At 42.2% G+C, this 27,922-nt stretch overlaps 1 protein-coding gene across 4 annotated transcripts in view; it reads left to right on the top strand.

Moving 5' to 3' along the window:
- MAMDC2 (MAM domain containing 2) overlaps nucleotides 1–21,043 on the top strand; it is a 77,620-nt gene extending 56,577 nt beyond the window's left edge. Inside the window, exons 9-13 of one of the 4 annotated variants that reach the window (XM_060280041.1) lie at nucleotides 3,321–3,414; nucleotides 10,581–10,733; nucleotides 12,906–13,165; nucleotides 17,068–17,152; nucleotides 18,104–21,043. In XM_060280041.1, the coding sequence (XP_060136024.1) occupies nucleotides 3,321–3,414; nucleotides 10,581–10,733; nucleotides 12,906–13,165; nucleotides 17,068–17,152; nucleotides 18,104–18,168 (657 nt within the window). In that variant the 3' untranslated portion in view covers nucleotides 18,169–21,043. Of the gene's footprint in view, nucleotides 1–3,320; nucleotides 3,415–10,580; nucleotides 10,734–12,905; nucleotides 13,166–17,067; nucleotides 17,153–18,103 lie in introns of those variants that run through there. The other 3 variants (XM_035099753.2, XM_035099751.2, XM_035099754.2) reach the window with 3 other exon arrangements.
- The last annotated feature ends 6,879 nt before the right edge of the window (nucleotides 21,044–27,922 follow it).

Below are 27,922 nucleotides of genomic sequence, written 5' to 3'. Positions count from 1 at the left end.
AAAGCTGGCAAGGGAGAAGGGAGCTTTCCTTGCCCCGCTGTGGCCCCTCCCCCCGCCCCTTGCCCCCGCCCCTTGCCCCCTCGATTTTCATCCTGGCTACACCCCTGGATGACTGCATCATCTGCGTACAACAGAATGGGTATCCTTTGGTCTGCCAGTTTTGGGGTGTGAATGTCTGCTCCTTGCAGATGCGCAATTAACGGGTTTATGTAGATGTTAAACAGATGAGGGGCCAAAATGCACCCTTGTTTAACTCCCTTATATGATCTGATGGTATTAGAGAGCTGCCCCTCCCGGTTGCATCTTACTTGTAATCGTGTATTGCTGTATAACTTGTATATTAATAGGATGCTGAGCTTGTCCCAGAGTCGGCTTCTTAGGATGGAATCAAAGGCCGCTTTGAAGTCAACAAATACTGCAAAGAGCTGAGGGTTATGTTGCGTGGAGTATTTTTCGACCAGGTGTTGCAGGGTCAGGCAGTGGTCTAAGGTGGATCTATTCTGTCTAAATCCAGCCTGCGCATCGTCTAATATGCTCTCCTTTTCCATCCAATCGCACAATTTTTCACTCAGGTATCTGGCGTAAAGTTTACTGATGGTATTTAAAAGGCTTCTAGGCCTATAATTGGCGGATCATCCCCAGGACCTTTTTTATAGATAGGAATGATAATTGAGAGCCCCCAGTCATCAGGAATCTGTAAAGTCATTAGCTGTAAAAAGAGCAGCTAATACAGGATCCCACCAGTCAGGATCAATTTTGAACAGATCCGTTGGAAGGAAGTCATTACCTGGAGCTTTCCCATTCTTCAGCATACCTATCAATGTTTGTATCTCATGGGGTGACACCGGAGGCCATGGCTGTAGTTGGTCGTCTGGTATATCTAGTGAATGGGTTGCAGTAATAGCTTCCCCATACAGAGCTTGAAAATGAGATTGCCAGGCTGTCACTGATATACAACAAGATAGATGTGAGTGCTCATCCGTTGGATGGCCCAAGATTAATTTCCAAAATATTGATGGATTTTTTTTGTTTAGTAGCTTCAATTAATTGCTGCCAATGTTGCTTAATCACAAGGCGTTTTTTCTTAATCAATAGTTTTTTGTAACTTTTTTTAGCATCCACCATATGTTGCCTTTTATTATTTGAGGGATCTTCCTTATGATCGATAAAGGCGTTAATCAGTGTCTTTTTAGCGGTGATGCACTCTAGGTCAGGCCACTTTTTAGAAGGTATCCTGTACGTTTGGGAATCTGGGTGTGTTTTTGTGACAAATTCTTGAAGTCTTTTTATAAGTATTTGATATTGGGTAAATGCGTTCATATTGTTCAAATTGTATACAGTGGTACCTTGACTTACAAACGACTCGACAACTGAATTTTTCGACTTATGAATGGGGCAAATGGCTGCACGCTTATGAATTTCTCGACATCCAAACGGAAACCACTGTGGTTTTAGATAGGGTTGCTTCGACTTACGAATTTTTCCATTTCCAATGCATTCCTATGGGAAATCGCGTTTCCAATGACGCTTTTCGACTCACGAATTTTTCGACCTACGAAGGTGCCTTCGGAACGGATTAAATTCGTAAGTCGAGGCACCACTGTAGTGTCCATTGTACTGTATTTCCATTCTGGAGACCCAATAAACGCTTCACCTGTCTGCCCATAAGCTTTGCAATCTTATACAGTACTATTGGCTTTAATATGTATATGTTGTGATTATTAGTGATGTTAAATTCTCGAGAATACACGCCCCATAAGACGACCCCTATATTTTGTGACTGCAAACTTTTGTGGGGGGGACTGTCCAAAGTTATTGAGCTTTTTGGGGGGGTCACCACCACCAATTACTCTACAGCCTGCCCACCACTGCAAATTGCACACATTGCCATGGCCACCAATCATATGCATGCTCGCCACCAAAAGCCCACCTGCCCACTAGACACAACCACAGCGGATTGGACACACGCCTCAATGCTGCCATAAATCAATGCCCAGTTGCCACAGTTGCAGCGAATTGTCAGCAGACCTTGCCGCAGCAACCAATCACATGCCCAATCACAGCTGCCAATCTCCTGGCTGCTGACCCCAATCGCCCAACCCCCCCTATGCTATCTGTGTATAAGAGGACCCGCTATTTTTGCCTATTATTTCTAAGGAAAAAATATCTACACTGAAAAATGTGGTAATATTTTGGAGAATATTCTCGATTAATGAGAGTATTAGATAATTTTCATTTAAAATATAATATTCATTTTAATGCATTGAAAATTATATAATTAGTTTAAAAACATGTTTATTCATGGGTAAACTTGTTCAGGTGGCCACCAAAAACCGTACAGGTACTTTTATTCAATGGAGCAATGCAGTGAATTCACATTCTTTGATTTTTTGAACCAAACTTGAAATTGAAAATTCAACGTGAATGACTCACATTAATCACTAAGCCTGCCACTAACCGTATATTTACCATCAACTTTGAATTTTAATTATGTTGTGTATTCATCACTGTATGGCCAAGGGTATAGAACTGCTACGGTAAGAATAAGGTCACACCAAAATAGAAAAAAGGCTATTACACAGGGGTCGGCAACCTAAGGCCCATGGGCCACAAGTGGCCCACGGGGGTCATTTTACCAGCCCATGAGCCACCCCCGAACCGAGCCGCCTGCTTGGCAATTCCCTGTGCGCTACATTAAACTGACATTGCAGCGCGGTGACTTGCTTTTGCGGCACCGGAAATAATCTCTGCACAGACACCGGAAATTGCATGCACTCATGCGATCCAGCCCATGGAGTGATTTCCACAGGGGTGAACCAGCCCAGGCAAGGTAAGTCTTGCCGGCCCCTGCTATTACATATAGTTGAAGTTACTTACACTAGCAGTATCACAGTTTGACTTATTATTTACTAGATTTTTAAAATGTGGCTTGTAAAACTGGTTCTTACATTAGAATTTAGTTTGTGGAGAATATTCTCCAGAGAATATTCTCACCTCATGTCACTAGTTGTGATACTATATATTTTATTGCCATCTGATCCTCTGGGATGAAGTGCTGTTTAAAATGTTTACTGTTTAAAAATGTAAACAGTAAAGAATATTTTGTACTAGAGCTAGTCAGGATTTATCATATATTCAGAAAAATATAAATGTTACTTAACACAGGCTTGTAGTCTTTTTTAGACTACATTTGTTCTAATGCCTTCAGCAGAGAACACTAAAAAAGAAATGCATGAAAGCTCTCTTCCTAGAAAAAGGAGACTACAAGGACTGATAAAACAAAAGCATTTAGAAACGAACATCTTTTCTATACATTTCAGGTGGTGTTTGTGAGCTGGTGTAGAAGCTTTTGGGATTGTGGCCTAGTGGCACTAGATGATGTATCAGTGAGTTTAGGAAGCTGTCAAGCAGCAGGTAAGTTAAATATGCATATGGTGTCCACAGTGTTTCTAAGAATTATCTCTTATTATTTCTCTTATAAAATTCCCTAATTCCATATTTTTCTTTCAGAATATCTCACAACATACCACAGTACATTATCCTTTTAATTTTTTTAAATGATTTTATTTATATATTTCAAATTGTTACATTATTTTCCTATTTATATTTAAGTTGACCTCCCTGGTTTCCCCAATTTTCCAAATTATGCTGTGTATTGTAGTTATTCTATACCTTACCTTCTCCACAGTGTTTTCAAGTGCACCTAGTTTTTAGAGGAGGAAAACAAGGGAAAAAATATTATGAACGAAACAGTGGATGTATGATTTTTTTTGTGGTTCATGCTTAGGGTTGCCAGGTCTGCTTCCAAAAAATAGTGGGCAAGCGGGAGTGGGGGTGGGGTGGGGTTAAATTAAATTAAATTATATATTTTCTTACAAACATTTTAACACGTATTAAAATAATCACTTCAAAACTTTACTTAAAATTCAAAACATCAAATATATTATAATAAGATGTAAAATATTAAATTACATTTTACTTTGCTGTCGTGTGTATTTTTTATTTGATCAATTCTTTCTGTTTAAGGAATAATTATTTAATTTCAGTACAACATTGAGAAATATTAAAAAATATACAAAGTTCACACAGCTGATTTTTTATTGATGTAGAATCTTCGAAAGAATCCTCATAAAAGTCTAAAATTTTCACACACATTCCTTCTTCACAAATAAAATATTGTGCAACAATGGGGTACATTTTGCGATTTCCCTTGTTTGATGCGTCAGTGGAGAGAGAAAATGGAATTCCAGTTTTAAGATCATTGAGAACCAACTCAATAGAAAAAGGATACAAAACCTCATTGACAATAGCTGATTATTTGGTTCTTCCACAAGACATCTTTTTTACAATTTCGGAATCATCAAAAATTTGCTTCATTAACTTAACACCGCAATCTTGAGCCAGGAAAGAAATATGGTGTTTGATTCCATGGTAAGTTTCAGCCATTTCAGCTACAGTCACTTTCTCACTGAAAGAGGAGTCTTTAACAATGAAAAATGAATTGATTCGCTTGTTGCTGGAAGCTATTTTCTCCTTATCTAAATGATTTTTTGTGCTTGCATGCTGTGTGACAGCTTTTATACCATTATATTCAATTGTGAACGTTGTATTTGTTCTGTTGGTTTCGTTGTTGGTAATCCATGCAAAAGTAGCTTCCCAGTCTTTGGTGAATTTGCACACTCCCCTCTTTCGTTTTAAAGAATTCGAAATCTCGCCGCTGTCACTCTCATCACTCGAGCCATTTTAGGTCAGTCAACACAAGCTACAATACATTTAAAAATGTTATACTGTACATAATTTTATAATCTTAATCTTAGGGTCATGGGTTCGAGCCCCCATGGGTTCGATTCCTGCATTGCAGGGGGGTTGGACTAGATTATCCTCGTGGTCCCTTCCAACAACTCTACAATGCTATGCTTCTATGCTTCTTAGGGATCCTTGGGGCAAAGCTACCCAAGTTCCCAACAGGGGTTCCTTCTTACCGTTCCTGTATTAGGGAGGCGATCCTTGGGGCAAGGATCTCGCTCCCTCAGGTCGTTGGGCAAGTCTCCTCCAAGCCCACTTCCCCCCCCCCTGCCTCTATCGGTAGCTGGTTTGCTGCTGCTCCTGCGCGTCAGGAACAGGAAGAGGCGTCTTTTTCTTTTGCGCCTCTCCCTTTTGTTCTCCCCGCGAGTCAGGAACAGGCGGGGCAGAACTCCGGCAAGAGGCGCCCCCCCCCCATTTTTTAAATGTCTTGTGAAACAATTGAGTATGATTAATAATTTTTTCGGAGAATCGAGTTCAATGGATATTCTATCTTTGTCTCATTCTTACTTATGAAAAAAAAAAGACAAAATGCGATTCTCCTATCCTTATTCTCTTAGACTGTACAGCTTTAGATTACGTACCATTTCATCATAAAGCTTTTGAATAAAAAAAATGTCCACTATTTTGTGGGGAAAAATAGTGAACATAATGTGAAAAAAGCGGTTTGTCTGCTCAAATAGTGGACACCTGGCAACCTTATTCATGCTGTGGCCTGAGGATCCATGTGCTTTTACCTCCCCCCCCAGGCAGCCTCTTTTATTGCTAGCGTCCCTTATCTCACCCCCAATCGCTTGTCGATCAGCTTTTCAGCTTTTGGCTAGACTCCAAGGGCTGTCATTGAAGTGGGTGAGAGAAAAAGAGACAGGAACTTTTCAGCTGATATTGCAGCTACAGAACAGAAGCAAAAGGGGGGTGTGAATGAAATCCTGCTCAAGAATGTGAAGGGTAGGTTTATATTGTAGCAGAGCAGAAAGAACTGATTCAAGCTCCAGTTCCGACATGCGAGGAGAGGGGGGAGGGGGACAAGCAAAGTATGTGTGTGTCTCTGTGTGTGTGTGTGTGAGAGAGAGACAGCCTTCAATGACTGGGAGTTGTGTGTCTATGTGTGAGTGAAAAGAGGATAGAAAAGCGGGTCAGGCTTTCCAGAAAGGAAACTGAGGAAGGGGAAAGAGGGAGGGGAGCACTCGACCACCCTCCTACCCCTCTTACCTGAGGGGGAGAGACAAACCCCCACCCCTTACATACCCGGCTGAGGGAGGGGACACCCCTCTCCCTGCGAGGGCGGGAAGCGCCCTGAGGCGAAAGTGTGCGGGAGCGAAGAGGTGCCGTTCATCTGCCGGCTCGCCCTCCTGCATGCCTACCTTTGGGGAGCAGTGAGGTGGAGGCGGCAGCGGCCAGGAGGGGGGAGGATGAGGGAGGGCAAGAGTGGCGTGAGGGCCCCGCAGGGCGGCAAGGTGGTGGGGGCAAAGGCGAGCCAAGGGGCAGCGAGGAGGAGGGCACGGAGGGGCCGAGGCCGAGGCTGGGCTGGTAGCAGTGCTGCTGCCGCCGCCGCCTCTCCCACTTGTCCCCCTTCCGCTGCTGCTGGTCCCGAGCAGGAGAGGCGGCGGCAGCAACAGCAGCAGCACCATTTCGGCTGCTCCTCGAAAGCTGCCGTTTCTCGCCATGACCGTCTGCCTCTCATAGGAGCAGCAGTTGGGAGAGACACAGCGCAGCGCTTCTCCCAACCGCTGCTCCTATGAGAGGCGGAGAACGGCAGCGCGGACACGTTCACTCGCTCTTTGCTGGGTGAGGCACAGGGTCTCTTGCCCAGCAAAGAGAGAGCGAGTGAGGAAAGTGTGTCTCTTTAACCCCATCGGGGCTGGGCGTGTCCGTGCCTCTGCTGCCGCTTCCCGCTCGTCGGCTCTGAAATGGTGGACACATCGAGGCTGGAAGAGCTGCCCTTTCCACCTGCGTCCTAATTCTTGTGGAAAGGGCGACTCTTCCAGCCTTGGCGCATCCACCATTTCGGAGCTGGCGAGCGGGAAGCAGTGGCGGCAGCAGTGTGGACACACCCAGCCTGATGGTGTTAAAGAGGCACGATTCCCTCACTTGATCGCTCGCTCTTTGCTGGACAAGAGGTGCTGTGCCTCACCGACAGGGTGACTGAGGGAGAAGCTTGGATCGCCATAGAAGATGGTTGAAAATTCCATCTCTCTGGTTCCCACGGGATAATTTACAAGGCTGTAGAGGGGAGTATGCAGCCTCCTGAAGTCTTCCCGGGGTACGGGAAAATGCAGTCTCATCTGCAGTTGCCCACTACCAGCTTCGACTTCGGAAGGAGGGAGAGGCTGGGGGCTCTGGATGGAAAGCCCCTGTGGGAGCCTGGATCCGCCGGATGCCGTCTCTACGAGCAAAAACAGGCTCCATTACAAGAGAAAGATTGGACATAAGTCGTGGACATGCTTCAGACAAGGAAAGAAGATTTATTTTGCTAAGCTCAGCCACTGAGAAAACAAAAGATAACAGAGGAATGAAGAGCAAGAAATGGTATGTGGCAGAACTGAAGGGGGAGAGAACTTTATAACTCTGCTTTATTGTGCTTTACAATTTACTTAACAAAACTCCCGCCTGAAGAACCGTGAACAACATTTATAAAGCAAGCGAGATCGGAAAGTGGGAAATTGATTGAATATGGTTTTATTAAATATATAAACTGTGAATTGAAAACATAAACAATCAAAGTGTGTATTCTTGTATTCGCTTGGAATGTGGTTAAAGATTCTTCAAAATATGGACATCAAAGAGAAGCTTTCTCATTAGCGGTTGGAAACTTGTTAATAAACTTTTGAGTTATGACACAGCTATAATTTAGAGTCCGCCATATTGGAGATAAAGCCGGCTACGATATTAGTCAAAGGGGGAGAGAGCCATAAATAAAGACATTAGATGTGTGTTTATAATTCTGATGTGGCAAATCTCCCCTGAATAGGCTATATTGAGTAGCGATCTGGAGAAAACATCACAGGAGCTTAAAGATTTGATTTATGGGGACTGCTGCAAAGATGGCTGCTGCTGGCTGTGAGAAGGATTTTTGGATTTAAACATATAGCCAGCACGTGTAGAGACAAAGTCAGAAAAGCTAAAGCACAGAATGAACTCAGGCTCGCCAGAGAGGTTAAAAGCAACAAAAAGGGCTTTTATGGGTATGTCCGTAGCAAAAGGAAAAACAAGGAAACAGTGGGGTCACTCAGAGGAGAAGATGGTGAAATGCAAACAGGGGACAGAGAAAGGGCAGAACTCCTCAATGCCTTCTTTGCCTCAGTCTTCTCCTAGAAAGAAAAAAACGCCCGACCTGAAGAATATGGAGCAGATGATTCAGCAGGGGAAACACAGCCCAGAATAAGTAAGGAGGTAGTACAAGAATACTTGGCTAGTTTAGATGTATTCAAGTCTCCAGGGCCAGATGAACTACATCCAAGAGTATTAAAAGAACCGGCAGAGGTGATTTCAGAACCACTGGCAATAATCTTTGAAAATTCCTGGAGAACAGGCGAAGTTCCAGCAGACTGGAGGAGGGCAAATGTTGTCCCTATTTTCAAAAAGGGGAAAAGAGGACCCAAACAATTACCGCCCAGTCAGCCTGACATCAATACAAGGAAAGATTCTAGAGCAGATCATTAAGCAAACAGTCTGTGAGCACCTAGAAAGAAACTCTGTGATCACTAAAAGTCAGCATGGGTTCCTGAAAAATAAGTCATGTCAGACTAATCTGATCTCATTTTTTGACAGAATTACAAGCCTGGTAGATGAAGGGAACGCTGTGGATGTAGCCTATCTTGATTTCAGCAAGGCCTTTGACAAGGTGCCCCATGATATTCTTGTAAAGAAGCTGGTAAAATGTGGGCTAGACAATGCTACCATTCAGTGGATTTGTAGCTGGCTTACTGACCGAACCCAAAGGGTGCTCATCAATGGCTCCTCCTCATCCTGGAGAGTAGTGACTAGTGGGGTGCCACAGGGTTCTGTCTTGGGCCCAGTCTTGTTCAACATCTTTATCAATGACTTGGATGATGGGCTTGAGGGAATCCTGAGCAAGTTTGCAGATGACACCAAATTGGGAGGGGTGGCTAACACCCCAGAGGACAGGATCACACTTCAGAATGACCTTAACAGATTAGACAACTGGGCCAAAGCAAACAAGATGAATTTTAACAAGGAGAAATGTAAAGTACTACACTTGGGCAAAAAAAATGAAAGGCACAAATACAGGATGGGAGACACCTGGCTTGAGAGCAGTACATGTGAAAAGGATCTAGGAGTCTTGGTAGACCACAAACTTGACATGAGTCAGCAGTGTGATGCAGCAGCTAAAAAAGCCAATGCAATTCTGGGCTGCATCAATAGGAGTATAGCATCTAGATCAAGGGAAGTAATAGTACCACTGTATTCTGCTCTGGTCAGACCTCACCTGGAGTATTGTGTCCAGTTCTGGGCACCACAGTTCAAGAAGGATACTGATAAGCTGGAACATGTCCAGAAGAGGGCAACCAAAATGGTCAAAGGCCTGGAAACGATGCCTTATGAGGAACGGCTTAGGGAGCTGGGTATGTTTAGCCTGGAGAAGAGAAGGTTAAGGGGTGATATGATAACCATGTTCAAATATATAAAAGGATGTCATATAAAGGAGGGAGAAAGGTTGTTTTCTGCTGCTCCAGAGAAGCGGACACGGAGCAACGGATTCAAACTACAAGAAAGAAAATTCCACCTAAACATTAGGAAGAACTTCCTGACAGTAAGAGCTGTTCGGCAGTGGAATTTGCTGCCAAGGAGTGTGGTGGAGTCTCCTTCTTTGGAGGTCTTTAAGCAGAGGCTTGACAGCCATCTGTCAGGAATGCTTTGATGGTGTTTCCTGCTTGGCAGGGGGTTGGACTGGATGGCCCTTGTGGTCTCTTCCAACTCTATGATTCTATGATTCTATGATTTCTGGACGGACTTGGCAAGATGCCAGCGTGTGAAGAGATAGTGCTAATTTACAGAGGAATCATAGCCATAAATTAACACAGAAACATATGCGGTTTGGTCAAACTTGGTTGTTTGAAAAACTCAGGGGCTTGAAAGAAGATAGGAGGATTTTAATAGATTATTGGATAAGATCTGGACTTTATTGATTAGAAAGCAGTGACTACAAGAGGACTAAGCTTTCTGAGTCTGAAGCATGGGAAGTCAAATTTAAATTTGTATAATTTAGCAGAAGATTTGGATTAATTGTTTAATTGATATTTGTATAATTTGAAAATGAATTAGATATTTAAATTGGAAAACCTAATAAAAATGTTTATTTTTTTAAAAAAAAAGCATTAGAGGCATTAGAGGGCCCAAACTGTGAGTGGGGAAAAAAATCCTATGCAAATGTATAATTAAGGTCATATTCTTAGTCTCCAGGACCAAGGCAAACTATATTTTCAGTCAGGCCTGCATTTGCTTAAGTACATTATTTGTCCATAAAGTTTATTTTAGAGTGAGAAGCAGGTGTGTTCTATGGCTTAATGCTGTTTTATGTAAAGGGATCCAAAGCCAGATTGCTTTCAGAATTTCAGAAAGTAGAAAACCTTGGAATATGTTGTCAGTGTTGCTTTTTAAAAGTGACAATTTCAAATAGATTAATGGATACTGCAAATTTTAGGTAACAGGTAAAGTTGGTGATGATGTCCAACCACAATGCCATATATGTGTGGTATTTCATACAGGGTTTGAACTGTACTTTGAACTGTAACTTTGTAAATTCTTTGTTACAGATATATTTCCTGCTTTTCCTGGAGAATGTACTTTTGAGCAAAATGAATGTGGGTTCATTCAGCAAAATAGAAACCGGAGTGGTTGGCATAAGAGAAGAGGTCAGACACCGACATCTTATACTGGACCCAAAGGAGACCACACTTCTGGGGTAGGTGAGTTAAACTAAATTTTTAGCTAGAGGGCATTGACTAAAATATGGAAGATCAGAGAATAAGACAGAAAGTTTTCTTACCCAATACATTTTAGGTAAGGCAGGACTCTCCAGAATGTTTAGGGTAGATAGTTTATTCTATAATGTACACAAGTCAATAAACCATACTGTAGTTGCTTATTCTGTAAAGAGGATTTACAGTTAAGAACCCAGACAAACCCCTTTAAACAGGTTTACTCTTTTCCTATTAACAAACAACAACAAAACTGATCTTGCAGATTGACAGTCTCATTTCTTTTTCAGTCCCTTCCAGTAAGCCTGGGCAGGAAAAGAACAACACTTGAATACGAATGTCATTATAAAATCTGGATTATTTATTCCAGTACCTTGACATTTTGCAGAGAATCTGCCTGGTGAGAGCTTTGAGGTAGCCAAATTTCGAAAAGCTTAGAAATGGGTTGATAATGTTGGCATACCCATGTAGACAGCAGGGCCCCGTGCCCTGCCGGCCGTTGTGCCGGGCGTCTCCACCCTCCAGTGCAGCCAGATTATACCGATCTAGACTCCAAGAGCCTAGATGCGCTGTAGCAGAGTCCACGTAGCTTGAGCGGCCACAGCGAGAGAGAGAGAGAGAGAGAGGAGAGAGAGAGAGAGAGACGTGTTGACATATTTACAGGCGTTTATTAAGCATATCTCAGGAGAGAGAAAAGCATGTCCTCTCCTTCTTCATCAGTACAGCAGAGAGCGAAGCAATAGCAATATACAACGGAAGTGCAGACAGACATGTGACATACAACAGCTACATGCCTGTCCCTTAAGATGGAACTGAATTCCCAACAGATAATAGAGCTGTGAAAATATTTTCTCTTTAAGTGCAAGTTTAACCTGTTGCAATGTCCATTTTTTTTGTGCACCCATTTTTTGTGTGCACCCAGTTTAGATTCTATCAAAACTTCAGGAGAGCTATAGGGAAATAGTTCACATAATTCTACAATTTTGCCTCTACTGTATCTTCAGTAGAAATATTTAAAGCATGGGTATAAAACAACTAAAATTAGTAATGTAGTACTGAGGCAATAAGTAGTACTGGTTTAGAAACCAAATAATGTGTTGTTTGACGATCTGTGTACCCCAGTTGGTTTCATACCATCTTCAATGGATTTATGGTTGTTGCCAAAAATAAATTTCTACTTAGGTTTAAAATATGATACAGATTACTTAAAAAAACACTTCCCAATAATATTTCTCCAAGTTCAAAGAATCCTCAAGCACATTGTTAACTAATGGGATATCCATAGCACCCAACAGCTGTTCTTGATATTCTTGGTCTCTTTCCATCTCCTGAGGTTGCTATCAATTCTTATTTCTTTCAGGATTGATTGGGTGGTCAAGAGGAGGAGAGACGATTTTTTTTATTGACAAACTGAGTAGCAAAGAAGAGTGGAATTGTAGCAATAGAGGCAGGAATATATGAACTTGTTGATTATTAGATGCAGGTTGTAGTTTGAACATAAAAAACTGCTGCCACTGATGATTGTGAAATGGTGACACTGTGAGAAAGCAATGCCTGGGTTCCCTAAGCAGCTCCAGTAGAGTCTAACTGAACCGTGAACAAAGCCCCAAGGGTAGGGTACTCATTACAGCAGTGTTTCTCAACCTTTTTTGGGCCAAGGCACACTTGTTCCATGAAAAAAATCACGAGGCACAACACCATTAAAAAAGTTAAAAAAATTAACTCTGTGCCGCCCTATATTGACTATATAATTATGACTGTAAGAAACACTTGCCAATTGCTGTGTTGGTTGCAATCTCCTGTAATAAGGCTTCACAAGCCGCTGATTTCTCTGCCAGCACAATCCTTTGCTCAGCATGTTTCAGGTTGAGCTCATCCAGCCAGCTTCTTTAAGTTTGTCTAAAACCACCCTCCCGTGGTGGTGGCTGTTGAGAGCTGCGCTCACCCCGCGTCGTGACCCGGCCGGCTTCCTTTCCAGCGGGTTAGTGCTGTGTATTGGCGGCCGCCAGGCACGTGACAATGCAAATCGCCCTTTTCGTCGCCGCACGTCGTGGCACACCAGCCAGCGTCTCGCGGCACACTAGTGTGCCGCGGAACAGCGGTTGAGAAACGCTGCATTACAGCATTTATGGAGGTGTGTATCTTTTTCTTTTAAAAAAGGACATTACATGTACATAGAGGCATCCAACATGATCTATGGACAGAAGACCCAGCTTGTTTCAAGGGTATTACGACGGACCGTCGGACATCAGTGTCTTACATTTTTTTATCACATGTATGGCTCTGGAACAGGGCTATTAAATGTTTATATGAAAAAGCATGGGGATAAGGACGAGATCCTCCTCTGGAGAAGGCATGGTGAACAAAGCATCACATGGTTAAGAGGCCAGATAGAATATACATGTGATAAATCTCATCAGGTAAGTTAACGCTGCAGCAATGGATCCCATGGGGGGATGTTTAGGACATGTTATAATTCACTTTTACTGCAGTTGCTAACACACATGCTAACATGCTTGCAACAGAGTCTGAAGCAACTCAAATGAATGGGAAAGAACCACTGGTAGAATTCCTTGACTCACTTCACTTTCCCCCTAGGATTCATAAGGAGGATTGTTATCTCTTTTCAATGCAGGTAAATCCAGTACAGCATTATGTGCTTTGGTTCCATAGCCAAGGTAACTCTTTATGGATTTAGGTAGCCATAGCCTGAATAACATTGGGTTGTAGTCCCAAACTGGCCCAGGTGTGTCCCCATGTAGTCACTTTTAAAAGTAATGTGGGAAAACCCTGTGTATACATCTAGTTATTTAAACCAACACAGTGAAAATAACTCAGGGGAACAAAAATATATTTTTTCCAGTTCAGTTCTGATTGGCCTTGTCTGCAAGTACAAGTAACCTTTGAGTGGCCCAAGCAAGGGAGCATGGTGACTCAAGTTAACAGTGAATAACTCTTGTAAGGGTGTTGTTGTGGCTACTCTTGAGTAAGGACCCCCAAGTCCGTACTTGTCTTTAAAGATTTTATTGTGCATAGTATTTACATTGCAGAGATAGCAGAAAACATGACCTCCTAGTCACTCGCAGAATCCGGGAGTGGACGTTTCCTGTTGCATGACCCGCACAAGAGCTTGGGCACCCCAAAACGCCTCCTCCCGACCTTACGTTTAGTGGCGCGCTTCAATTTGGGCACTGGAAGGGGCTGCGTATTCCCCTCCACCTGCTGGTCAGGGCAGTGCAAGGGCTCTCCCACATCACTGAGCCTTGCCTCCTCCATCCCGCTCACTTCCTCATCTCTCCCACCTGACCCACTGCTGCTACTCTCACTGGGCAAAGTACTGGTCAGCAGGATGGGGGGAGCTTCCCTGTAGGAAGGTCCCCTGACAACTCTGAACCAGCTGATCATATAATATAGGAGGACTTTCTTGGCAACAATGCCATCCTTGCACTTTTATGCTCAGAAGTAACCTTCATTGAGTTCCATGGTACTTACTCATAGACCTGGGATACTGCTATAATGCAGACCTGGCTGGAGCCACATATGATGGCTGAAGAAGCAGAAGGGATACAATCCTATGCAAACTTGGATAAAGTTTAAGTAAGCACAGTGGAACTTGCTTCTGTAAACATGCTCTGTATGTGGATCTAATGGTGCAATCCTAGGCATACTGCTCAGAGGTAAATCCCACTGAACTCAGTGGGATTTACTCCCAGGTAAGTGGGTACAGGATTACTGCCATAACTGTACCTGAGAAGCTACAATACTGGAAATAATAATTGGAATTTATCTTTAAGTTAAGGTATCTATCTGCCAGGCAGTCCTAATAGAATATATTTAATGTTCTGGATGTAATTAAGGATTTCCAACTTAAGAAATAAATAAAGATTTCATTAAAACACATTGGCCTGGGTCCTACCGTAGGTCAAATCAAAATCAAAATCTTTATTGCGTTAGCATACAGCCATAGCAAAATAAAACAAGAGCAAGACATAAAAGTCCTCCTAAATTCCCCTGAGATTCTAGCCCTGAAAGCTCAGCTGTTAACAAAGAATGTGAATCATTTCGCAAGTTTCCAGCAAATTTTATCCTACTTGCTCCCTACACTTACGAAACCTTCCCATGCGATTTCAACCTGGAAGAATCAATCTTGGTTCGACCATGAATGCAAACAGTGCAGAAGTAGGCTTAGATTTCTCCAGTCTGATATGAAATCAGACAGCACCCAGAGCAAAATCAGGGAGTTAGCCCAATTCCGCTCATATTACAAGAAGCTGCTCCAACATAAGAAATTGCTCTTTGCGAAAGAACGCTGGACGGCACTGTCAGTGGCCATTAAAACCCGTGACGACAAGAAATTCTGGAATTTAATTAATGCAGGTCTAAGACACCCCTTATTCATCGTTAATAACATCACAGCAGCCAGTTGGCACTCTCACTTTGCTCAGCTGTATTCCGCCCCAGATTCCGATGTCAATGTAGTCTCCACCCTCCCAGCATCCGCCTTGCCCACCTGGGAGCCAGTCTCCCCGGAGAGATGTGTACAACTAATATCAGGGGGTAAATCCCCGGGGGAGGATATGATACCACCTGAGGTATTCTTATCGAACCGGACGTGGTGGGCCCCTATTTTAGCATCTCTCTTTACCACTATTAATGCTACTCTTAAAATTCCACCTAACTGGAAACAGAGCATAGTCATTCCAATACATAAAAAGGGGGACCCACAAGATCTGCGCAACTATCGACCTATTAGCCTGCTGGACATAACATACAAGGTTTACTCTAGATTCTTGCTAGAGAAATTAATCGAGTGGGCAGAAGAAACAAAGCTATTCCACCCGGAACAGGCTGGCTTCCGTAAAGGTCACAGCACATCTGGCCAATGCCTTGTTCTATTTACTCTGATTGATAAATACCTAAACAGGTTCAACTGCAAATTACATGCGGCTTTCGTGGACCTGACCTCCGCTTTTGACTCCATTCCCAGAGATAGACTATGGCAGAAGCTTAGCTACACCAACATAGATAAGAGACTCCTCCTCCTTCTAATGGAAATTCATAATGACATATCGGCCAGAGTAAAATTCGGCCCTCTGGGAGCTCTTTCCGATTCTTTCCCTCTGAATAAAGGGGTCAAACAGGGCTGCCTTTTGGCCCCTTTCCTATTCAATTTCTATATCAATGACATTGTTACAACTAGGAAGGCCCTAAACCAATCTGCCCCCTCCTTACAACAGCTCAAGATCCCCATATTACTCTATGCGGACGACATGGTGATACTTTCATTAACCAAGCAGGGCCTAAACAACATGCTCAGAGGGCTCATGGCATATTGTGACACCAACTCCCTCAAAATCAATTTTGCCAAAACCAAAATTCTTACCTTTGGCACGAATACTCGGAAGTCATTCTGGAATTTTGAGGGCCACCCCATTGAATATTGTTCAGCATTCAAATATTTGGGTATCACCTTTCAGCACAGGCTTAGCTGGTCAGCTCACCTAAATATGACCACCCTGGCCGCCCGCAGAACCATCAAAGCCTTGGAGAAATTCTTCTATGCAAAAGGCGGCCAGCTGGTTCCACCAATTAGAAAAGCATTTATCAGCAAAGTCATCCCGATGTTACTGTATGGGGTTGAAATTTGGGGGTGGAACTTAAAAATTCTACAACGGCTGGAGATTCTACAAAACACTTTTGCACAAAAGATACTGGGTCTCCCCAAGGGCTCGGTTGCTGCACAGTTAAGAACAGAACTGGGCCTCCCCTCCATTGTTGCGAGAGCCCACATTAGAATTATTAGTTTTTATTGTAAACTGATAAATGCCCCAGGTTCCCTATTAGCCAGGCAAGCCTTTTTAACTTGTTCCCATAGCTACCAATGGTCCAAGGGCATTGAGACTATTATTACACGCTACTCCGTAGGTAATGTGACTGGAAGGAATCCAGTGCAAGGGAACTTTTTGTCTTCCTTACAGCACATCCAATAGTCACTGGGGGGTCAGAGAACCCTCCTGAATAACATGGAATGGGAGGTGGGTGCTGAAGTAGGGTGGTGGGGTAGGACGTTTCCCACAATTCAGTAGGATAGTTCCCCCTCCCACATCACAAACCCTCCAGAGAGACTTTTCAGTGGGTACAGAGAGTTGGAGTGGATGGGGAAGTCTATTTGCATGAACTTCTTTGCATTAATTAGGTCCATGACATGATGGCTAAAAAATATTTCAGGTGACTGAAGAATTTCTTCTATATATACTTTTCAAATTATTGGAAACTTTACCTTCAAAAATATTTTAAAAATTGTATTTTTATCTTAATACAGATTATATTTGAAGCAGTTCGTGGAATATCAGTAAGAAGTGACATTGCCATTGATGATATTTTATTTAAGAGAGGACCTTGTAAAGGTAAAATTATATTTACTTTAAGTTCTTCACTTCATTTCTAGTTTTTTTACATTTCCTGGTGATGCAGTGGTGCCTCGCTAGACGAATTTAATTCGTTCCATGGGTCTTTTCTTATAACGAAAAATTCGTCTAGTGAATCCCATAGGAATGCATTGAATTTTTTTTGAATTTTTTTTTGCCCATAGGAATGCATTAATTGAATTTCAATGCATTCCTATGGGAAACCGCGATTCGCTAGATGAATTTTTCGTAAAACGCATTCGTCTAGCGAGACAACCTCCGCTCGAAAAATCTTTCGTTAAGCGGAAATTTTGTTAAGCAGGGCATTCGTTAAGCGAGGCACTACTGTATATGACTATATGAACTACAAATAAAGCAGTACAGTGAGGCAGCTCCTAGTGCAGGCAAACCCAAACTGCGGCCCTCCAGATGTTTTGGCCTACAACTCCCATGATCCCTAGCTAAGAGGACCAGTGGTCAGGGATGCTGGGAATTGTAGTCCAAAACATCTGGAAGGCCAAAGTTTGGGGATGCCTGTCCTAGTGGCACTTGTGTGTTGAATCCATGTAGATGTAAACATACCCTAAACTTGTTGGTGGGGTGCTTCCCCAACCCTTCCAAGCATATTTGGGGGTGCACGACATGGAGGAGAGAGAGGAAAAGTCCTGTTGCACGACTGAACCTCTAAGTCAAATCCCACCCTGATTCTTTTATCAAATGATACCAAATGCTTGAAATTCCACTAGGCCATTATTTGAATGAATTTCATTATTATGGCTGGAATACTATACCCTCTTACCTGGGAGTAAGCTCCTTTAAAGCTGATGTGACTTAATTCCAAATAGACAGGTATAAGTTTGCACTGTGTTTGTTTTTCAAGAGTAGCCCATGTTAAAATGATTACCTATAGAATAATATGCTACTTCAAATATTCTTTTTCTCCACCTCTAGAAACAGGAGAAACCATACTACAATCTTCTGGTTATTCTGCCGATTTTAATGAAATTGAATATTGAGCTCTGCAGAAGCAGATGGAATATCACCTTGTTTATCTACAATAGGAACTGCACAGCCCCCTCCCTGCTCTCAGTTGTAGAGTGATAAATACTGAACTGTTTTGTTATCAATGTGAAGGTATGGCGAGAATTCAGCCTTGCCAATGAAGTTACTGACTCAGGGTTTCCCTCACTTTGTTTTTTATTCTTTTTTGTTTTGCATGTGACATCAGTTATTATAAAGGGCTATTCATTTTGCACAGAGTGTGAAGTAATAGACAAATGTGGTTTTGGTAAACATTTTTGGGCACATAATTACAGAAAGCAAAATTGACAAAATATGTAATTTGTCATTGTGTTAACTAAAACTGCATTCAGTGAATGTATTGTCTTTGGCAAATTATGGATTTAATTTTAGAATTTAGAAAGAATGGAGAAAATACTATTAAAAGCTAGTAATATTCTGTAGGTCAAATGAAATAGTTTTCAATTGTTGTTCAGCAAAACCATTCTCTTCAGGGAACCCATTTATAAAAATATTAAGTATCACATATAAATGATTTGAGTTGGTTTTTTTGTTTTTGGCTATTCCTTGCCAAATAATGATTGTAATGAATCCATTTGTCATTCCAGCAACTAACAGATGAACAGCTGTTAAGGTTCCATTAAAGTATTGATTACAATACATAAACAGTGACCTGCATACATTACAGCAGACTAGAATGCAGGTTTTAAAAAATAAAAAATAGTTTTATAGACTTGTGCAGAATTGTCTTTATCATACTCAGCCACATACAATCTGACTTCCTGTTAGAAATAGATGGTGCATATTTGATTGCTGGATATTTTGTATTTTATACACCCATACATTTCTATGTATGGGTGTGTGTTTTGTGTGTGCATGCACATGTATTTACATCACGTTTTTCTATAATTTGGAACGAGGTAATAAAATACAATTTTAAGTAATTTCTCTGACTCCACTTAAGTGACTAGAAGTGCCTAAAAATTCTTTTCAAACCTCACCCATGCACTGGTAACTTCCAGATCAGACTACTACAATAGATGGCTTTTGAAAAAACAATAATCTGGAAAATATAGCTAGCTCAGTGTGTGGCAGCTACTTTATTAACTAGGGTTTGTTGCAATGAATACAGTCGTACCATGGAGGTTGAACAGAATCTACTCTGGAAGTCCGTTTGACTTCCAAAACATTCGAAAACCGAAGCGCAGCTTCTGATTGGCTGCAGGAAGCTCCTGCAGCCAATTGGAAGCCACGTTGGACATTCGGCTTCCCAAAATAGTTCACAAACCAGAACAGTCACTTTGGGACTGCGGCGTTCGGGAGCCAAAACATTTGAGAACTAAGCTGTTCCAAAACCAAGGTACGACTGTACTTCCGTTTCAAGAACTTCACAGGCTTCCAGTTGGTTTGCAGGTATAAATCAAACTGTTGCTGTAAACTGTTCTAGGAACACAAGACCAGTTATTCCTATGCTTCCCCATGCTTCTCCATGTTCCGAGACTGTAATGATCACTGCAGGGATTGGGTTTGGATTGGCAGGCTCTGATGAAGAATGAATAAATGGGGTGGGAGGAGGCACTAAATGGTGGGAACTTGGATTAGAGAGGGGAAACTCCCATTTCTTCCTCAATTTAAGCAACATTTGAAAGGGGAGCAGGAATGTCAGCTCTATCCCCCCTTCCTGCGGAAAGGGCTCAGTAGACTCTCGGGGAAGGCTTTGAGCAGTGGGAAGTGGGGGGAAGCAACAACTGAGTAGGAAGCAAGATGGTGCCACCTTTACAGATGGAGCAGAGCAGACACCCCCCCCCCCTCCAATGGAGTACAGGCAATTCTCGTTTTGCACGGGGCTACATTCCGGACCCCCCACACACATCAGCAGGGCCCACATAAAGCCTTCCGCCCTTTTAGTAAAATTTTAAGTCGCTTCTGGCTTGGATGCCATGAGCAATCACGCATCCATTGGCCACAGCATGTATGCATTTGCAATCCTGACATTCCCACAAGCAAGAATGCCACACCTTGTCTTTAACTTTTCAAACACCTTCATCACTTCCATCCCACTTACCTCGATGGAAGTAAGATCTGCTCGCATGCTTTTGTGGTGGGAGCCTGGGATGACTGAAGGCCCTGCTCTGATGGGAAACACGTCACATTTTAAGATCATACCTATTCCAGTGTAACCAGGAGAGTAACACAGCAAAGCTTCAGGATCTTCACCTTTTTCTGTTGTCAGCCATTTCAGAATTGATGGTGAATAAAACTCCTTGCCCACACAGTTCAAAGTGAAGTGTTTCATAGCCTCAAGTCAACAAGACAGTTATTTACACAATATACATAGTTAGGAGATGCTGGTGCGTCAGAGACTACACACTAACTAAATAAATACAGCAGAACTTTCCTAACTTTTCATGTTGGTGACACACTTTTTAGACATGCATCATTTCGCAACACAGTAATTCAGATTTACTAGCAAACCAAAGGTTAAACTAACCCTTTTCCAGCCCCAGGAGGAACATGGGGAGCATTTGCAGCCGACACAGTAAGGAGTCCTGACACAGTTTGGAAAGCTCTGAAGTACAGTAACCTGGTCTTAAAAAGTTGTGGTAAAAATGGTAAAGAGACTCAAACTGGAGAGAGATCCATACAAAACTGCTAGATGCTGCTGGTTATATGTAAGACACATACAGACACACACTTTGGGTAAGAAAGTGGGGGTGGGGGATGAGTCATGCCAGAAGCCTGTGGCCTTGAGCTGTTTCAAGAGACCCACCCCAGATGGTATCCTAATCCTGAACAGAAATCAGACATGGGGCACTTCCGGTTCGCCGCACGAGTGAGAAGGCGCAGAAGCCTCGAGCTCCGAGGCTTCTGGCTACTGTGGAGGGGGGGGGGAATCCGCGGATCCCTGTTAAACCCCGGGTTGAGCTTTCTGGGGGCTTTCTGCCTGGCGCTGCTCCTCAATGTGACTCCTTCGCTGCCCAGGGAGCTCGGCAGAGTCCCTGAGAGTCAGCGGGGTGGCAGTCGCGGGAGCCATTTTGGGCATTGTCACCACCTCCAGCAGCGAAGCCCTGAGCCTTCAGCCAGCTAGAGGCGGATGCCTTCCGAAAATCATTGGATTTGGACAAGAACTCTACGTGAGTGAAAATTTTGATTGGCATTATTGATTAATTGGACACGGTGGGAGACTCCAAAATTCGGAAGTCGGTCTCCTGCATTGCTTTGCAACGACGCAGTAATTTGATCTCCAACAGGAGGAGCGAGAGGAAGTAATTAATTTGCCAGAAATTTGACATTTAAAAACCTCCAGGAGACTGGATCCCGGTTCCTGGAGTGATCGGCAAATGGATTTATAATTATTGAAATCATGATTGGACTACGTTATGTATTTGGATTAAGGATTTAACCAGAACTGGACTTAAAATGGCTTTCATTGTGGAATTTGACTCCTGCAATATCCGGTCTTCCTATCTTCTGCTTTCCCACGGGGTCTGAGAGGCAAGGACAATGGCAGCCACAACATCAACACAATACTTTTACTATCAACAGATTTACTTGGTACTTTTGAATATTAAAGACACATTGGACAAGAACAATTTGCAATTGAAACAAACTAGTAAAAGATTGGATGACTTAAGCGGTGATACAAAAAGTGACGAGGAAAGAGAAGAGCCCAGTTCCGAGGATCCAGAGGAAGAATTCCAAACATTCGATAATAAAGTCAATTTTGAAGCATTTCAAGACTGCAAAGAAGAGGAGAAAGAGGGAGGGCAAAATGCTCCGCAAGTGGGAGATGTGGGGCAAATTCAGGACTTGAAAAAAGAACTCCTCAAGGGAGACCCAGGGGGCTCTCCTGCCAACCCAGTGAGAGAGGGGGGGCAGGGAAACCGCTGGGGAAAAAAGGATGGAAGAAGGGTGTTGGGAAGTAACAAGAGGGGGGAAACAACAGGTTGGTTTTAAAAAACATGACTGGAAGTTTGCGGAAAGGGTAGGTGTGGGATAAAAAGATAAAATCATGTGTTTACAGGCTGGATTGCACGGAAAGTCCGACACTGGTACGAATTAGGGAATTTGCTGAGACACCTGGGTAACTGGGGTCCAGGAGAAGGGGGGAGAACAAGGTAATAAAAGGGAATTCATTTCTGGTAAAAATTTAAGTTTGGGGAATTATCAATTAGATTTGTATGTATATTAAAAATGAGATATTAGAAAATCTTAAAGGTGATAAGTAGAAAGGAAATTCAATTAGATTATAAAAGAATTGTTATTCTGTGAAAACTGCTCTGTAAGGAATGGAAATAAGGAACCAATGAGGGGGGAACCGGGGGAGTCCAAATGAATTGATGAAGATATAAGATTATTGGGCATTATTATACTTTCTTTTTTCTCTCTCTTTGCTGTTGATGTTTTTTGTTTGTTTGTTGTTCTTTTTGCTTTTGCTTTTTTTGTGCTTATTATTTTTTAATTTTTTTGCTTTTTGTATTTTATGTGTAAAATGAATAAAGATGATTTTTTTTTAAAAAAAAAGGAAGAAATCAGACATGGGGCAAGGCAACACAAGAGGCAAACTAAAGCATTCCATCAATGGTGTCTGAAATTTTTTACACATCACTTGGGAAGACAGGCGAACTAATATCAGTGTACTGGAAGAAGCAAAGATCACCAGGGTTGAAGCAATGATTCTTCAACATCAACTTTGTTGGACTGGACATGTTGTGCGGATGCCTGATGATCGTCTTCCAAAGCAACTACTCTATTCTGAACTTAAAAATGGAAAGCGTAATGCTGGTGGTCAACAAAAGAGGTTTAAAGCCTGTCTCAAGGCAAATATAAAAAAATGTACCAGTAGTATAAACACCAACAACTGGGAAATACTGGCCTGTGAGCGCTCCAATTGGAGAATAGACTTTTATCAAAGGTGTCATGGGCTTTGAAGACACTCTAACTCAGGATGCAAGGGAGAAACATGCTAATAGGAAGGCACACTTGGCAAATCCACACCGTGATCAACTGTCCGGAAAAAAATGTCCCCACTGTGGATGGACATGTGGGTCCAGAATTGCCTCCACAGTCACTTATGGACTCACTTTTGGAAACTGTATTTATGGAAGATAATCTTACTCAGCTACGAGTGATCACCAAAGAAGAACAAGAAGTGCAATTAACACCAACATTTCATAGAATCCTAGAGTTGGAAGAGACCACAAGGGCCATCCAGTCCAACCCCCTGCCAAGCAGGAAACACCATCAAAGCATTCCTGACATATGCCTGTCAAGCCTCTGCTTAAAGACCTCCAAAGAAGGAGACTCCACCACACTCCTTGGCAGCAAATTCCACTGCCGAACAGTAAATTTAAATTCACTAACAGAAACGAGGGAAACAGGGTTTATTCTGTAATGGTACCACAACTGCCTGGCCTTCTCTCTCCTTTCTTTTAGATTGCAGGTGAAAACAATCTGGTTTAGAAGTACCTTTTAAAGGAAGAGGAGGACAAATGGTTCAAGGAAGTGATTTGTTACTTGGAATTAAATATATTTTGTTAGGTGGTCTTCAGTGTTATAGAAGCAGAAGAGAAGGCAACTCACACAATCAAATTCTTATTCTCCCTCCATCTGTATCTCCCCTCTTAAATCTCTCTGTGTCATAGGACAGAGAAATCTTGGAGAAGTGCAAGGGTATGATCTGTTGAGTGAGCTTGTAATCTATTTCCACAACATTAAAATTTATGAATAAATAAATGCATTGCTTAGTTGTAAAAAAAACCCAACCACTCAAGGTTGTTTACAAAAAAATACAATGAAATTATCACTAAGGAATATCAACAACAATAATTGAAGAAAATCCAAAAATTAAAATAAAAAGACTGAAAAGAAATTAAAACCCACTGGATCCTAGGGCAGAGTAGTAAAAATTACATGAAATTACCTAACCACCATCCAACCAAAAAAAAAAAAAAAGGAACAGCAGCTGCCATTGCCTAATCATTCAACTTTCCCTTCCATTTGACCAATCCTCAGGATTGGGCTTAGAAGATGACAGCAGGCAAGTGGACAAAGACAGTGTGAGAAAGGAGTTGGGGTCCCCTTAGGGCAAGAAACCCTCCCCGGAGTTAGATAATCAAAGTAATTATTGGCCATTTGCCAATCTCCCCTTCTCGTACAAGGTTTTTGAGCAAGTGGTCGCAGAGCAGATCCACAAGCTATTGAAAGAAACTGGTTTGCTAGATCAATGCCAGTCTGGGTTAGGCTTGGTTTTGGCACAGAAATGTCTTTGGTCACCTTGTATGATGACCTTTGTTAGGAGAGAGAGGGTAAGTAAAGTTGGTAATGATTCATTGGGCGAAAGATATAGGATATAATATCATGTCAGATGATTGGGGAAAAATATGGAAAGAAGGAATGAAATTTACAGCATGTACTGCATTAAAAGAGGATGTTTTAAAAATGATGTATGGATGGTACATTACACCGGTTAAATTAGCAAAAATATATAAAGTTGATAACAAATGTTGGAAATGTAAGGATAAGGAAGGTACCTTTTATCACATGTGGTGGGAGTGTAAGAAAGTGAAAGGCTTTTGGGATATGATATATAACGAACTTAAGAAAATGTTGAAATATACATTTGTTAAAAAAAACAGAAGCCTTTTTATTAGGAATTACAGGTATTGGAATTAAGAAGCAAGATATAAAACTTTTCCAATATGCAGTAACGGCAGCAAGAATATTAATTGCACAAAAATGGAAACAAGAAGAATTACTGACAAAAGAAGAATGGACAGTGAAATCGATGGAGTATGCGGAATTGGATGACGGGAAGAATCTGAGAACAGCGGGACCAGAAGTTCATCAAAGATTGGACTAAATTTACAGATTATCTGAAAGACAGTTGCACTCAATGTACTACGCTGGCAGGATTGCAAGAAGCTTCGTAAGTTATAGGGAAAAAGTCATTGTAATTTAGATCTCAGTGATAATTTTTTGTTAAAATTTAATTCAATGATTGATAAGTGAGGTATAGATGTTAGAATAAATGTTAGAAAATAATTAGAAGGGGTGGACGGAAGTCAAGGCTTTAAAAAGCCAAAAGGATAAAATGTGAAAAGTAATTAGTTGAATATGACCAATGTATCATTAAAAATCAATAAAATATTATATGGCAAAAAAAGGAGAGACAGGGTAAATAGGTCCTTGTTAATTCACAACCTCTCAGCAGCTTTTGATACCATCAACCATTGTATCAAACTGTCCAAGCTGTCCGAGTTAGCAACACGAGGATGGGCCTTTTCTGTGGTGGCTCCCCACTTGTGGAACGCTCTGCCCAGGGAGGCTCAGGCAAAAACATTCCTCTTCTCCAGGCCTTTGCCTAATTAAACAATCTTTGGGCTTTTAAACTGGAGGGTTGGGATTGTTTTTGTTTGTTACCATGGTATGTATTTTTATACTGTAATCCGCCCTGTGATCCTCAGATGAAGGGCAGTATAGAAATTTAATAATAGTAATTATTCTTATCTTAGGCAAGACCCCTCGGGATCTGAAACGGAAGATGCTCCTGAGAAAATAGTTTCTAGAATCTACATTGAAAGCAGTAGTGGGCCAAGACTTTATGAGAGTTCCCTTGCCTCCTGCTTAGGTTTGTGCTCCTGCAGCTGAAGTGGGACCCAGTATATACAGCAAGTGGGGAAAGGTCAGCCACAATGGGGAGCGGGAACATGACTGTAGTGCGAGATGTGGTAACTCTTTTCTCATCCAGTCCCCCTTAACAGTTTTGCTGCACTGCTGAGTTTTATAGTTTATTTTTTATTTATGTACTTGCTGCCATTTTGCCAAGGAATTCAAAGTTGTTTACAATTTAAACATTCTAAAATACATACTCTCCCACACTAACCCACAATAAAGCAGTATTTGCTCAGGCAAATATTGCTTTTTTTCAGGAGCTGAAGGCAAGAACTCTAAGGCCTGGGCTCCTCTTACTTCCAACGGTCACTCATTTACTGGTTTTGGGTGGCATCACTGGTCATGTCTCAGCACCTATTCAAGAGAACAATTCCTATCTCTTGTATTGCTTGACAAAAGGAGGCTGGTAGGACACAGAGAACCATTACTGCTGCTTATCTATAGTAAATCATTCAGTAAGCTGGTTGTCTGTATCATCTTACAAAGTCAGATGTAAAATGGTCAGGCTTCCAAGTCACCATCGTAACTCCAAAGGCCGATGCTCGAATCACAGGCACCATTATCCGGAGTACTACTGAACTCAACAGGACTTACTTTTAAGTAGCTAAATATACATAGGATTGTGCCGTAAGCTACAATATTTTGAATTAAGGCTTCCGGTTCAGCGCCAGCGCCGATCGGCGGGGTCCCGTCTCGTTTCCGAGACGGCCCGTCTCTGCTAGGAGTGGGGAGGGCAGCGAGAGCGACGCTGCGCCCCTTAGAACCTCGGGAAGAGCGTCCTGGGGGCGATTTTGCTCGGCAGAGCCCCAATCCGGACTCCCCAACTCTCCGGCAAGCTCTAATAAGAGCTCCGGAGCGAGGAGGGTAGAAGTCGCGGGGGCCATCTTGAGCGACAACGTTACCCTAGCGGAGAGAAGCTTCAAGCCGAAGGCGGAGAGCGCTGGATTCTTCTGAAAAAAAGATTGGAAATAAGAGTGTAAGTAATCTCACGATTTGGATTATAAAATAATTTGGATTTGGGAGAGAGGGGAAAAAAGAGGAAGCCACCCCACCCCCCACCGGCAACTTAAGAGACAGTAAATAGAAACCCGAAGCCGTAAATAGAAGATTTCAATTTAAAAGGTTCCCTCAAAGGCATCAAAGAGGACCTCCCCTAGATGCAGGGTAAAAGGGGAGAAAGACTGTGGTTGTGAATACCCTGCAGAAAGAGGTTAAGATCAAGAAAGACCTTTCTTTTCCCCGGGAGCCGGCAGCCCAGACAACCCAGTGAGCTGATCAGGATCTATAAGTGGAATTTTATTTTTATTTCTATTTTTGGACTTTTTGGAAATCCTTTTTTTGGTTTATATGCTTTTGAAATGTGAGTTTGAACTTTATCTTTAATAAGACTTGGAGAATGCAGCCAGCTTGTTAAAATGGAGTCGAGAAAATAAACTGTGACCATTTTCCACCCCATGTGACAAGTTTTGACCTTGACAGGATTGAACTATGTCAACAAAAAGGTATTCGCCTGAGTTCCAGCGGACTGTTTTGACCTTAATGTGGGAAGTAAGAATAGAACTATGTCAAGAGGAGACACAACAGCAAGAGTTAAAGCAACAATTCCAGATGGTGATGGTAGAATATGACTTCTTAGAGGATGAAGCTATTGAAATTGAGGAAGACGAGTGTGAGAATGACAGTGATAGTGACAGTGATTTGGAGGATTTTGACAATGATGGGGACTGTGATTTGGAACGAAAAGATGAAAATGAGGACTGTGACAATATAATACAAAATGAAGCTCACCACGAAAAAAAAGATGATTTTACTCTACAAAAAGTCAGATGGAGTGCCCCTCCTTTGAAGGGGGTACGATTGGATTTACTGGAACTCCAGAATGCCCACAGGGAAGAGGAAAAAAATAAGCAGAGAAGAGAAGAAACTCAGGGGTGCTGTAGGGAGGCCTGGATGGCAAAAAACTGTAAAAAGGGGGTGGGGTGAAGGGAAAGTGAAGTTGTGATTAATAGGATGGATTACTAGGATTAAAACTGGACTGCTGACTACGGAACTTGCTGGATTGGGGGGTTGTAGCCG

The sequence above is a fragment of the Zootoca vivipara genome, chromosome 11 (genome assembly GCF_963506605.1).
Source record: "Zootoca vivipara chromosome 11, rZooViv1.1, whole genome shotgun sequence".
NCBI lineage: Eukaryota > Metazoa > Chordata > Lepidosauria > Squamata > Lacertidae > Zootoca > Zootoca vivipara.
This window is presented reverse-complemented; position numbering and strand designations above follow the sequence as displayed.